The sequence below is a fragment of the Monomorium pharaonis genome, chromosome 6 (assembly GCF_013373865.1).
Source record: "Monomorium pharaonis isolate MP-MQ-018 chromosome 6, ASM1337386v2, whole genome shotgun sequence".
In the NCBI taxonomy this organism is placed as follows: domain Eukaryota; kingdom Metazoa; phylum Arthropoda; class Insecta; order Hymenoptera; family Formicidae; genus Monomorium; species Monomorium pharaonis.
In genome coordinates, this window is record NC_050472.1 from 18303092 (window position 1) to 18315618 (window position 12527).

Sequence of the window (12527 nt, forward strand, 5' to 3'; positions counted from 1 at the left end):
TCTCGCGCCATGTATTACCAGCTCACGCGAAGTGACATGTATAGTGTGAGGTTATGTTGATTTTTTAAACATCTCATCTATTTAATCATCGACACCAATGTAAAATTAATAATTAATCAGAGAGTAACACATTAAGAAATAATTAATCAGAGAGTAACATAATACATTAAGATTTTACACTTGTGTTGATAAAATAGATGAGATGGTATGTGATGTAAAATTATGTATTGGTTTATTGCTGTAATTGTCAACTAATTAATCATTGACACCATTAATAACACAAGCACACAAAAAAAGTGGTTGGTCCGGCGGACTAGACTAGTCAATCCTTATGTATTTCGACCCACTGAATCCGAATCCAAGGTCAGAATTGCAAAGTTAGCTCGCATTTTCTAACCTCAAAAAAAATTTTTTTTTAAATGTTGGTCCGGCGAACCAGACTAGTCAATCCTTATGTATTTTGACCAGCTGAATCCGAATCCAAGATCAGAATTTCCGAATTGGCTTTTTTTTAACCAAAAAAAAAAATTTTTATGTTGGTCCGGCGGACCAGAATAGTTTATTTTTATGTATTTTGGCCCGCTGAATTCAAATTTAAGGTCAGAATTAAAAAAAATAGGACTTCCGTTTCCGGGCCAGAGTAAGTTAGACGTGTGTAGTTGCAAGCAGTGAATTGAGTGTAATAAGAGGTGTTGGAAAGCGTAGGAGAGGGTAGGATAGTCAGGTGGGAGCGTAAGAGAGCGATAGAGAGAGTGTGGGTGGATAGGTGAGTGGAGAAAGAGAGGATAAGAGTGAGTTAACGTATTAATTAGGTGTCTCGGGGAATAACAGGGTTAAGGCAGGGAGCAGGTAGAGAGAAGACGTGCGTACGTGAGAGTGGGGGAGCGGGAGCGCCGCATAGTGACAGAGTAGGGAGGTAATATAGAGTTAAGGCGGGTTCAGTGGATGCGACAAAAATGGCGGATAGAGGCAGAAGCGACAGTTGCACTTCGGTTGATAGCATGAGAGGTAGCAAGAGAGCAGCTAGATCGCCGGCGGGAGAGGACGGAGAGGAATGGGATAGGAAATTAAGAGATTGGAAAGAGGAGATTGTTAGTAGCTTAAAGATGGTTAAATTAGAGATGAAGGAAGAACTGAAGGAGATTATGGAGGAGCAGGGTAGAAAGTTGAGAGAGGAGATAAATGCGTTGAAAAAAGAAATTAATGATTTCAAGGAAAGAGAATATAGATGGGAAAGAGAAAGAAAAGAGTTAGTGGTGGACCAGGAAGAGTTAAAGAGAAAGATAGAGAAAATAGAAGTAGGAGGAGATAACGCAGTGGGAAAAAAGGTAAAAGAGATAGAGAGGAGGTTAGAGATGAAGGAAAGGGAGGACAGAAGGAAGAATCTATTAATTAAAGGTGTAGAGGTCAAGGAAGGGAGTAGGAAAGAGGAGGTGGAGAAGGTGTTCAGGGAGATAGGAGCAGAGGTGACTGTGAAGGGAGTTAGGAGAATAGGAGAGGGGAACAAAAAAGGGACAAAGATGATATGGGTGAAGTTAGAGAGTGAAGAACAGAGGAAAGAAGTGTGGAGTAGGAAGAAGACGCTAAAAGGTAGGGAAGAAAGAATTTTGGAAGATTGGACTTGGAAGGAGAGGAGGATGAGATGGAGGTTAGAAAAAATAGCAAGAGTAGAAGAGGAAAAGGGAAATAGGGTATGGTTAGGATATGGAAGGATCAGGATAGGAGATTATTGGTGGAAATGGGATGAAGAAGAGGAAGTCTTGAGGAATGAGAAAGGAGAGTTGAGGATAGAGGAAGGGGGGGGAAGGGAATGTAGGAAGATTGTGAAGGGTAAGTCAAGAGAGGAGGAGTCGAGGGAAGCGAGGGTCTTGAAAATAGCTTTTTGGAATGTGGCAGGGCTGGGGAATAAAGATAAGGATTTTTGGGATAATTTAAAGGAATGGGATGTAATGTTTTTATCAGAGACATGGGCGGACACAAGGGGTTGGGAAAAGATAAGAGACAGGGTACCAAAGGGTTATGAGTGGGGAGTACAGAAGGCTAGTAGAAAAAATAGAAAAGGTAGAGCAATGGGGGGAATGGTGGTAGGAATAAGAAAAGAGTTAAGTGATAGAGAAAGTAAAATAGTTGAAATAGGAGAAGGGTTAGTGTCGGTGGAAATTACGATTGGAAAGGAAAGTTGGAGGGTTGTAGGGGTGTATATAAAGGAGGAAGGTAGTGAAGGAGCTATGCAGTTACTGAGACAGATGATGGAATCAAAGGATGGAGAAGCGAAGGTGATTATTGGGGGCGATTTCAACGCGAGAACCGGTAGAGAAGGAGGAGGTTGGGGGGAGGATTCGGAGGGTGAAGAGGGGGAAGAGCAGACTAGGAGAATGTCCAAAGATAGTAAGGTAGATAAAGAAGGAAGAAAGCTAATAGAACTGATAGGTGAATGTGGATGGGAAATGTTAAATGGAAGGATGGTAGGAGATGAGGAAGGAGAGTATACGTATGTAGGAGCTAGGGGAAGCACTGTGATAGACTATATATTAGTAGATAGAGAGGCGAAAGATAGAATAAAAAAGATGAGGGTAATAGATAAGGTAGAGTCGGATCATTTTCCAGTAGTGGCAGAGGTGAGGAGTGAGGGGAGAGAGGTAATTGTAAGGAGGAGAGGCAGGGAGATAAGGGGAGTCTGGGATGAGAAGGGAAGGGAATTGTTCAGGAGAGTTTTGGAGGGGGAGATAAAGGAAAAATATGAACAGGAGGTAAATGAGGAGTGGGATAGGATGCGGAGTAAAATTAAGGATGCAATGGGGAAGACGGAGAGAGAGAGAAGGAAAGGCAAGAAGGTAGGAAGAGGCTGGTGGGACGAAGAATGTGAGGGCGTGAAGCGGCAGGTGAGGAGGGAATTAAGGAGGTGGAGAAAAGGACTAGAGGATAGGAGTAAATATATAGGGCTGAAAAGAGAATACAAAGTTCTTTGTGAGAGGAAGAAAGAGGAGGAGAATAGGAAGTGGGAGAAAAAAGCAGAAGAGGCCAGGAATGAGAGTGAAGTGTGGGAGATAGTAAATAAGGATAGGAGAAAGAAAAGGAGGGTCAACGAAGGAATAAGAATGGAAGAGTGGAAAGAGTACTTTATGTGTTTGTTAGGTGGAGTAGAGACAAGAGTGGTTAGAGGAGACGAGAGAAAGGAGAGAGAGAGTGGTAGGAGAGAGGTGGAACAGGGTATAAGCAAGGAGGAGGTAAGAAAGGTGGTGAGTAAACTAAAAGTAGGAAAAGCGGGAGGAGTAGATGGTATTCCGAATGAGGTATGGAGGTGGGGGGGAGAAAGGTTAGAGGAGTGGATAGGGGGTTTTTTGAATAGGGTATGGAGGGGAGAGGAATGGCCGGAAAATTGGAAAGAAGGAGTAGTAGTACCGATTGTTAAAAAGGGAGAGGGAAAGCAGGTGAAGGAGTATAGGGGAATAACGTTAATGCCCACGCTTTATAAGGTATATGCAAAAATTTTAGCAGAAAGGTTAAATGAGGAGATTGAGGAGAAGGGAATAATCCCAGAAAATCAGGCAGGTTTTAGGAATAAGAGAGGGACAATAGATAATATTTTTGTATTGAACTACGTAGTAAATAGAAGTGTGGACAAAAAAGAAGGAAAATTAGTAGCGTTATTCGTAGATTTGAAGGCAGCATTTGATTCGGTGGATAGAGGGATTTTGATAAAGACGATGAGGGAGAGGGGGATTAGAGAAGGTTTAATAGAGAGAGTAGAAGGCTTATTAAGAGAAACGAAGAGTAGAGTTAGGGTTGGGGAGGAGACAGGGGAAGAGTTTTGGACGGGCAGGGGGGTAAGACAGGGTTGCCCATTGAGTCCGTTGTTGTTTAATCTATTGATCTCAGACTTAGAAGAAGTAATGGGGAGGGTCAAGTGGGGAGGGGTGAAGGTGGGAGGTGTGAAGGTGTGTACGTTAGCATATGCGGATGACTTGGTGTTAATAGCGGAAGACGAGGACCAGATGAGAAGTATGTTGGAAAGGCTAGAAAGATACTTGGATGAAAAGAACTTAGTTTTAAATGCAGAGAAGTCGAAAATAGTGAGGTCTAGAAAGGGAGGAGGTAGGGAGAGTAGAAGAAGTTGGTGGTGGAAAGGAAATAGGATAGAGGAGGTGAAAGAATTTTGCTATCTAGGGTATGTGTTCCAAAAAAACGGGGGGCAAGAAGCGCAGATAAAAGATAGGGTGAGAAGGGCGGCGGCTGTGATGGGTCAGGTTTGGGGAATCGGGAAGAGAAGGTACGGGGGTGATTGGGGAAGGAGGGTGTGGCTATTTGACAGGTTGGTATGGACGGTTATGGGATACGGGGTGGAAATTTGGGGTTGGAAGGAGAGAGACGGTATGGAGAAGCTAGAGGAGAGGTATCTGAGATGGATGCTAGGCTTGGATTGGCACACGCCGGGTTATATGGTAAGAGAGGAGATACTAAGGAATAAATTGAGAGGGAAAGCGGGAAGAAGGGCGTGGAAATATGAGAGGAGGTTAGAAGAGGGCGGAGGTAGCGAGTTGGCAAGAATGTGTTTAGAAGAAATAAAGGCGAGGTGTAGGACAAAAAAAGTAGGAAGTGGCTGGGAAGGGGAAAGAAGGAGTTTTTGGGAGGACAGGGGAGGGAGTTTGGTAGAGTTAGGCGAGGAAAGAGAGGAGGATAGAATAGAAGCGATATTTATTAAGGAGAGAAAAATGCAGAGGGAGGAAAGATGGGAGAGAATTGTAGGTTCAGAATATAATAGGTGGTATAAAATGGTGAAGGAGGAGGGCATACCAGGATACTTGAAAAAAGGGTGGGGAGAGAGCAGATGGAGGAGAATTATAAGATGTAGATTGGGTAACGAGATGAGAGGCAATAAATATTGGGAGGAGGAGGAAAAGAAAAGATGCAGATTATGTGGAGGTGGCGTAGAGACGTGGGAGCATGTATGGGAGGAGTGTAGAGATTGGGGTTTAGACAGAGACAGTTGGAAGGAGGTGGTAGGAAGAATTTTAGGGGCTGATGGGGAGGGAGAGAGTTGGATTAGGGAATTGATGAGAGAGAGGGAGGGGATAGAGAGAGGCGACGATAGCATGAAGAGTGGATAAATGGTTATTTAATTGAAGGAAGGGCAGAGGAAACGGAAGTCCACAGATAGGCGATGTGTGTGTGTGTGCGTAGGAGGATAGGTTGTAGAGGCAGCTGCGGCTGCCAAAGCAACCAGGAATTAGATTTAAGATAGAAATAAGTTAGTTTAAGGTAGAATATGTACGTTGAGATTGTAAACCCCAAGGGGATTCAATAAAGTTCATTAATATAAGAAAAAAATAAATTCAAGATAAAACTTTTAATCAAATTCAACCCACTACTACTAAGTGGTATATACTTATATATACTTATATATATTTATATATACTTATATATACTACTATTACTACTACTACTAACAAGGGAACGGACAGAACTGTCCCTCACCGATTTTAATGAGCTTTGGATATGTTGTAGAACATAAGAAATTATTAGACCCATATTTTTTTTTATCTGCGTATCTCGACGTTTAGGGGTTGAAACCACCCCTCGAAAATAACGCATTTTTTCGTTTTTTGCGAATATCTTTGAAAATATAAGGTTTATGAAAAAATGTTCTATACAAAAGTTTTATGGTATTTTATACTCTTTACAATAGTATATTTATATTTTTAAAAAATTTCAAATTTTTTAATTTATCCTACCCCCACCCCTTTTTTTCAACATTTTAAAAATTTTGTAAGGACAAAAATTAAAGAGCATTAAAAGCCGAATCCACCCATATATAATAACATATGGGTTCCATCATTATCAATTATTAGCAAAACGAGATAGTAATCTCGCGCTGTAGGTGCCGCGCTAGAAGTAGTGTTGCGTTATTTAGTCGCGTCACACTCAATAACTGCCTCTTCTGCGTATATTTTTATATTAAAACATAAAAATGGATTAATCTTAATTATGTAATACGCAACGTATTACACGATATAAAGCATAAATGCATATATATAACAAAAGTAGCATATATATACGTATGTGCCTACGTACATTTTCATGATTTAGCGGACTGTTCGGGGCTCTGGTCCGCTAACGCGGGGTTATCTCCTATTGCTTGGTTTCACTCCCACTCCGTGAAATTCAGGGACGTAACGGTATTGCCATCTAACCAGTTAATGTTTACGCTTAAGACTAAATGTATTCGATCATAAAATTGCAAGCAGAGCGTCTCAGATCAAGTCAATCGTATCTATAGCCGTCCGAAAAACTCACATCTCGTACCTCTGTAATAAATTACATTCCCGAATATCTTATATTCCCTACACTTTTAATTTATTATTATTTTCCAACATATAATTTATAAATAAAATATTATCAAATTAGAAATCCAGCTTTGATTGCAATCGGTGTTTCTTTTTTTATGTGATTACATTTAAACAATTTATTTTTAATTAGTGTTGGCTATTTTATTTACATGTGCGTGAATTTTTTAAATAAAAATTTATATAAAAATATATTTTTATTTATATTACACGAATAATATTTAGAAACAATTTTTTGAGACAATTTTTAATGACCATGTAGACAAAATAATAAATTCTTAAATTTAAAAAAATATTAGCCATTTCTTAGTCTTAAATGAATTAATTACAGATTAAAATCTTGCACAAATCTTTAAGAATATGTCGTAACTGCTTACATACTACGTGACTGCATTGCTATCCCCACACACGCTACTCATGTGGGCCAAGTGCATATGGAGGGGATAGTTTCTGCTAACGCGGAGTACGCTAACGCGGGGTTCCAGTGTATATGAGAAAACTTTTTATTTTTTCTCTACATGCCTGGACATATCGTGACGCAAAGTCCGAAATGTCAAAATTTCACCTAAGATACGTTGTCGTCATCAATCTTGTAGGTATCAAAAAAGATGTGGACGAGTATGTGGATGTAGGAAGATGGGTTTAAAGTGTTTCATTATATGTGCTTTTTGTAATGGAGTATCATGTAAAACCGTTCCAGAAGTACTCTCAGACTTTGATAATGAAGACGACGATGATGAGGAAATTCTTGAAATTAATCCATTTTTTACCAACAAAACGAGAGACGATGAAGATGAGATCGAAGAAGAAGAAGAGAATTCTCAGAATGAATCAATTGATCCCGATCAACCGGGTCTATTTAGAAGATCGAAAAGATTAAAACACTGATCTTTTATTCCTTGAGACAGTGCAATGTGGATTATTGTGGCCTATTAGGGAAACCGCATAAAAAACGGGCCTTTTACTTTACCTCCACGGTGGTGAGGAAAAAAGTAAAAAAAAATTTGTAACTAACTTAAATTTTTAGAGGAAAATGAAATATTCTAATAAATTGGAAAAAATACTCTACTTTATTACATTGTATCTCGAAAACTATTGATCTGAGAAAAAAATGTTTAATAAACTGTGCATAATATGTAGAAGATTTTATGCTCTACATTTTTTATAATAACTTTTTCACGTATCTCACCGGAAATAGGATATTTGTAAAAAAATGATTTTTTGCTGCATTTTTCCAACATGACGGCGCGAATGGCAATGTTTCAAGGTCAAACACTCAGAGTATTAATTAGTACGTTAAACCTAAGAATTATGCCAAGTATAAAATTTCCTTGACCTTTTGCAAGATAAAACTACCTATTGACTGGACTAATGAAGATGCGATGAAATATTGGTTCTATTTTTTGTTTTTTTTTTGGTATTTTGTGCTTATTTTTATATTTTATTTTTTAATTTAATTTTTTATTAACATTTTAAGTAAAAAAATATTACAAACAAATTTTTTATTTAATTTTTCTTTTTAACCCTTTGCATACACACTTATTTTTTCAATCTTTGCATACACACTGGGTAGTTGCCACCCATGACAATTTTTTAACAGCTGCATTTTAAAACATATTTATGCTAAAATTCTGAAAAAATTCATAGATTAACTTTAATGTTTATAGAAAGTAGTTTATAGTACATACTTTTGGTATTGAAATTTAAGAAATATTATATTTAAAAAAATTATATTTTATGTACATTTAGACAATGCAATTAAATAAAGTAATGTTGTAAAAATTGCAAGAGAACGCGCTCAGGAGTAGCATTAGTTATTATTGTGCCACAAAGCGTCTCAGACGCGGACAGAGTAAAACGGACACCAATCAAATTACTGCTTTAGTTAAAGTTAGAATAAATTTATATGATTTTATTGGTATTTGTTTTACACTGTGCGCATCGAGGATCTTATGCTATGGGGTGTTAAATTTTTGAATGCGTTTTTAATCTTAAAACGCCTTGTTAGTCAAAATAAAAAAAATTTCTAATATTTTTTAATGTACTATGTGCATAAAGTTTTAAGAAGCCCGGCGTGTTGCACTTGGGTAGTGTTACTTGTCAGATACCTGATTTGTGCCATGCACCGTTCCAAGCTCAAGCGTTTAATAATTAGTTTTACATCCTCTAACTTTGTCATCTACGATTTTGAAAAAAAAGTTGAGCATAATTTTTATTTAAATATGCTTAAATTGGACATTAGAAGATTTATTTTACATTTTTACACATATTTTTATCTTCATTATTTGCCAAGTTATGATTATTTTAAAATTTGGTAAATTTTTCCCATATTTTAAGTGTACCGCTTTTTGAGGGATTGAGCATACGTATGTATGTATGCATGTATGTATGCATGTATGCATGTATACATGTATGCGCGTGCGCGCGCGCACACATCATAGATTAATTTATTTAACTCAAATTTTTTATTTTATTTCCAGAAGATGGATATATAGTCGAATATTCATTGGAATATGGTTTTTTGCGATTATCACCAGCAGCCCGGCAAAGATTAAATATTCCAGTAAAAATTGTTACTTTGGATCCATTGAACGATAAATGTTTTGGTGATGCATTTTCGCGGTTAATATTAGATGAATTTTTGGGATATGACGATTTGTTAATGGCGAGTATCAAGACGCTAGCAGAACACGAAGACAACAAAGGTTTTTTACGGTAAATATTACTTGTATTTAAAGATAAATTGTTTTTGTTTTTACAAATGTATTAATATTTGTTGTTAAATAGAAATTATATTTATCAAAAATTGTATTTATAACATTCAAATTTGATAAATTGTTTTTGTTTTTACAAATGTATTAATATTTGTTGTTAAATAGAAATTATATTTATCAAAAATTGTATTTATAACATTCAAATTTTATTATACTAGAACAACACAGGCGCGCGCTACGCGCGCGCTATTTAGCTTTTTACTTTTTGTAAATAATAATTGCAATAATTATATAAATAAATAATTGCTACGCGCGCGCTATTTAGCTTTTACTTTTTGTAAATAATAATATTTGCAATAATTATATACAGATTTAAAGGATAAAAAAAAGATAGAGTGTAAGCATTCTAACATACATTAGTTTATTACTTAATTTTCTTTCTTTTTTAAAAACATTATACACATTTAAAAAAGTTATAAAGAAATACAAAATACACAACATACATAAATCTATTCTTTAAAGCCGTTTGATATTGACACTGTAATGTGACGAAATGTTGTCTGTTCTTTTCTGATATTGATTGGTTCTCTTTCTGCACTACGTGCGTGTATAAATAGAAAACGGTTTTGAAATTCTGCTTTTTTGGGTTAAAAATATTGTTAAAATTAAATTATGGCCATCATTTTTGAAACACACGGTATTTCCATAATCAGACCCCATAAAAACACTCCCGGTTACGAATGCAACGTTGTGTCAAAATTTCAAAGCAATCGGTGAGTAACTTACGGAGATCTTAGATGAGTAACAAACATTTTACATTTTTATTTATATAGATATAGTTTATTTTCTTCTATATTTATGATTTACAAAAAGAGTTTGTTTTAAGTATAAGTGAAACATATCTTTCTAAATCAAAAGAAAAATGTTTCTATGACCACAAGTGGCAGACAAAGACAAAATGTTGCTCTGATACCAAATGTAAAGTAAGATCTAATAAATATTGTGACAATTGTAATTTATACTTATGTAAGATATGCTTCTTAAAATCACATATGTGAATAATAAACATGGTGTTGTGAGCGGAACACAATCAATAAAATTATATTACAAATAAAGTATTCAAATTATCATTTAGCTCGCCGAGGAAGGCTCGCTATCATAAGGTGTCAGGTGACATATGCCTCGTGCGCTGCCGGCCGGTCATCGCACTGGGCAACGCCACCTTAAAGAATTAGCGAAGCCAGCTTAGCAACAATCATGCCACCGGAAATGCATACCTGCATTTTGGCAATTGTTGCTAAACTCGCAATATTTCCCGCGCGCTGGATGCGCGCGGGAATGACCATATATGGTCATGCGGAGAGCTCGATGCCCCCACTAATAATTAAATCCGCGACACTATTTAAGCCGCTGCCGAACAACGGCCAGCGGGATCAGTGATTAGAAATCAAGCCGATACGTACGGCCCGCACGAGTGAAGTACGAGTTTGGGACTTAGCCGCAAGCAAATCTCAAGCGAGCAAAGATACGACGCGTTAACTCCGAGTCACGCGCCGTATCTAATCAAGTGTAATACGACGCGGCACCTTCGCCGACTGCAACCAATGTACAACCACAGTGAAATAAATCTGTTATATCAAATCAACTTAGAATCAGTGAGTGAGTGATTTGAGGACCCTGCTAACAACAGCCGTCTCTTTCCGCGAGTTTCTACTCCTTGGGCAGTAACGAATCCCGAAAGATCTTTTGTCGCACCGCAAGGTACGGCAAAAATCCTTTGTTGCATCGCAAGGCGCAACAAAATTGGTGGCAGCGGTGGGATTGACTGCCAGGAAGGAAGGCAAACAACTCCAACGAGGAACTACCTATAAGGCCAAGGGACCTACGTCACGAGCCGCGCTAATCAGTGACACCGGAGTACTGACCTACCGCAATACACAGCTGACAACATGGAGGGAAGCGCAGCGTTACTGTAAGTCGAAATAATATTGTACAAAGCGAAATACGAAGGGCAAAGCGATAAGCCCTACTAATAGTAAAAACGTGCTGCTCCCCCGGTAATCAAATAGCGGTTATCGTGAGCATAGAATAGGCGTGAATGTCGAAAAACAACGACGCTGCTATAGCAAACGACTCGTGGTTGCATAGCGAGCAAGCCACTCGAGCTATTGAATACTGCGAACAAGACGTCATAGAAGCACGCGATAGAGTCCGTAGAGAACTAGATCCGTACGATAGCGAGTTACCCGAAAACGTCGTCCGCGAACGAGAATTCCCATTCGCGAACCTTTACGCGAGTTTATTTCAAAACGAATTCAACGCGACACGGCAACACCGTGTAGAACGACGAACGAGACCGTACGAGAGTCGCACCCCTAGTCGCGTTTCGTCACGAGGCGAGTTCTCACTCACGTCCTACGAGTCCGACATTTTCGACCCGGCTGAATTTTTTCAAACGAACGCGATGCCTAACGACGAGCAAGCAAAAACTCAACAGTTCATCGCCGGTGCAGAACAGGAACTACAGAACCTGCACCAAGAACTAAGTGCTAATGCGCCAAGACTCGCACGCACTGCTACTCAAAGAGACGATGTGCAGGAAATACGGGAAGCCTTACGCGCAATGATGCATGAGGTCCGGAGACTGATCACCGAAGTCAACGAGGTGCGAGAAACAAATTCGCGAACACTACGTACACACGCGCCTTGACAAACGCGATATAGCCGGCGTGAAACCGCGTTCGAATACCCGGACGACGACGTGCGCCGACAAAGAGGTCGCGGAATATTGTCACTAAAAGAAGCTCGCGGAATGATACCTGAGTTCGACGGCAACGCGAGTAAATTGCAGGAATTTTTGAGTGCTATGACTTACGCGATCGAGAATATAGATCCGTCGGATGAAGTAACCTTACTAGGAGCGATATTGTGTACCAAACTGAAAGGACGCGCCATGTTAGACTTTCAGACACGAAAGATAAGCGATTTCGTGCAATTAAGAACGGAATTAGAATCGTGTTATGCGAGTAAACGAAGCACAACACATTTACAGCTTGATTTTAATACCTTGAAGCAAAGGCCAGGAGAAAGCGCTCGAGCTTACGGACTGCGTACAGATAAGCTCACGATAGACCTGTACGAGTCGATGATCGAAGGCCGACACCAATACACGGCCGAGCATAAGCGCATCATTTTAGAAATGCTGCAGCAGCAAGCATTGGAAAATTACCAAATAGGGCTACGCGAAGATACAAAGGCGGTTGTCCGATCGCGCGGATACGTTACGTTACAGGACGTGATAGCAGCCGCAAGCGCAGAGGAAAGAATCAAGGGTCCCGCCGTGAGTAACACGAGACGGACACCCGACTCGCCGAGGCACTACGACAAGTCCGATGCCCGTTGCCGAAATTGCGGCAAGTATGGCCACTACAGTAAGGATTGCCGGAATAACAGGAGCAGTAATCGATAC

The 12527-nt window shown here is 39.0% G+C and overlaps 1 protein-coding gene across 4 annotated transcripts in view; it reads left to right on the plus strand.

Annotated features, from left to right (window-relative positions):
• The window catches only part of LOC105831572 (membralin), a 361211-nt gene that overhangs the window by 16702 nt on the left and 331982 nt on the right, over positions 1–12527 (plus strand). For all 4 annotated transcript variants that reach the window (XM_036288173.1, XM_036288174.1, XM_036288172.1 and 1 more), the window contains one exon: positions 8825–9059. In XM_036288173.1, coding sequence (XP_036144066.1) covers positions 8825–9059 — 235 coding nt within the window. The remainder of the gene's footprint in view (positions 1–8824; positions 9060–12527) is intronic.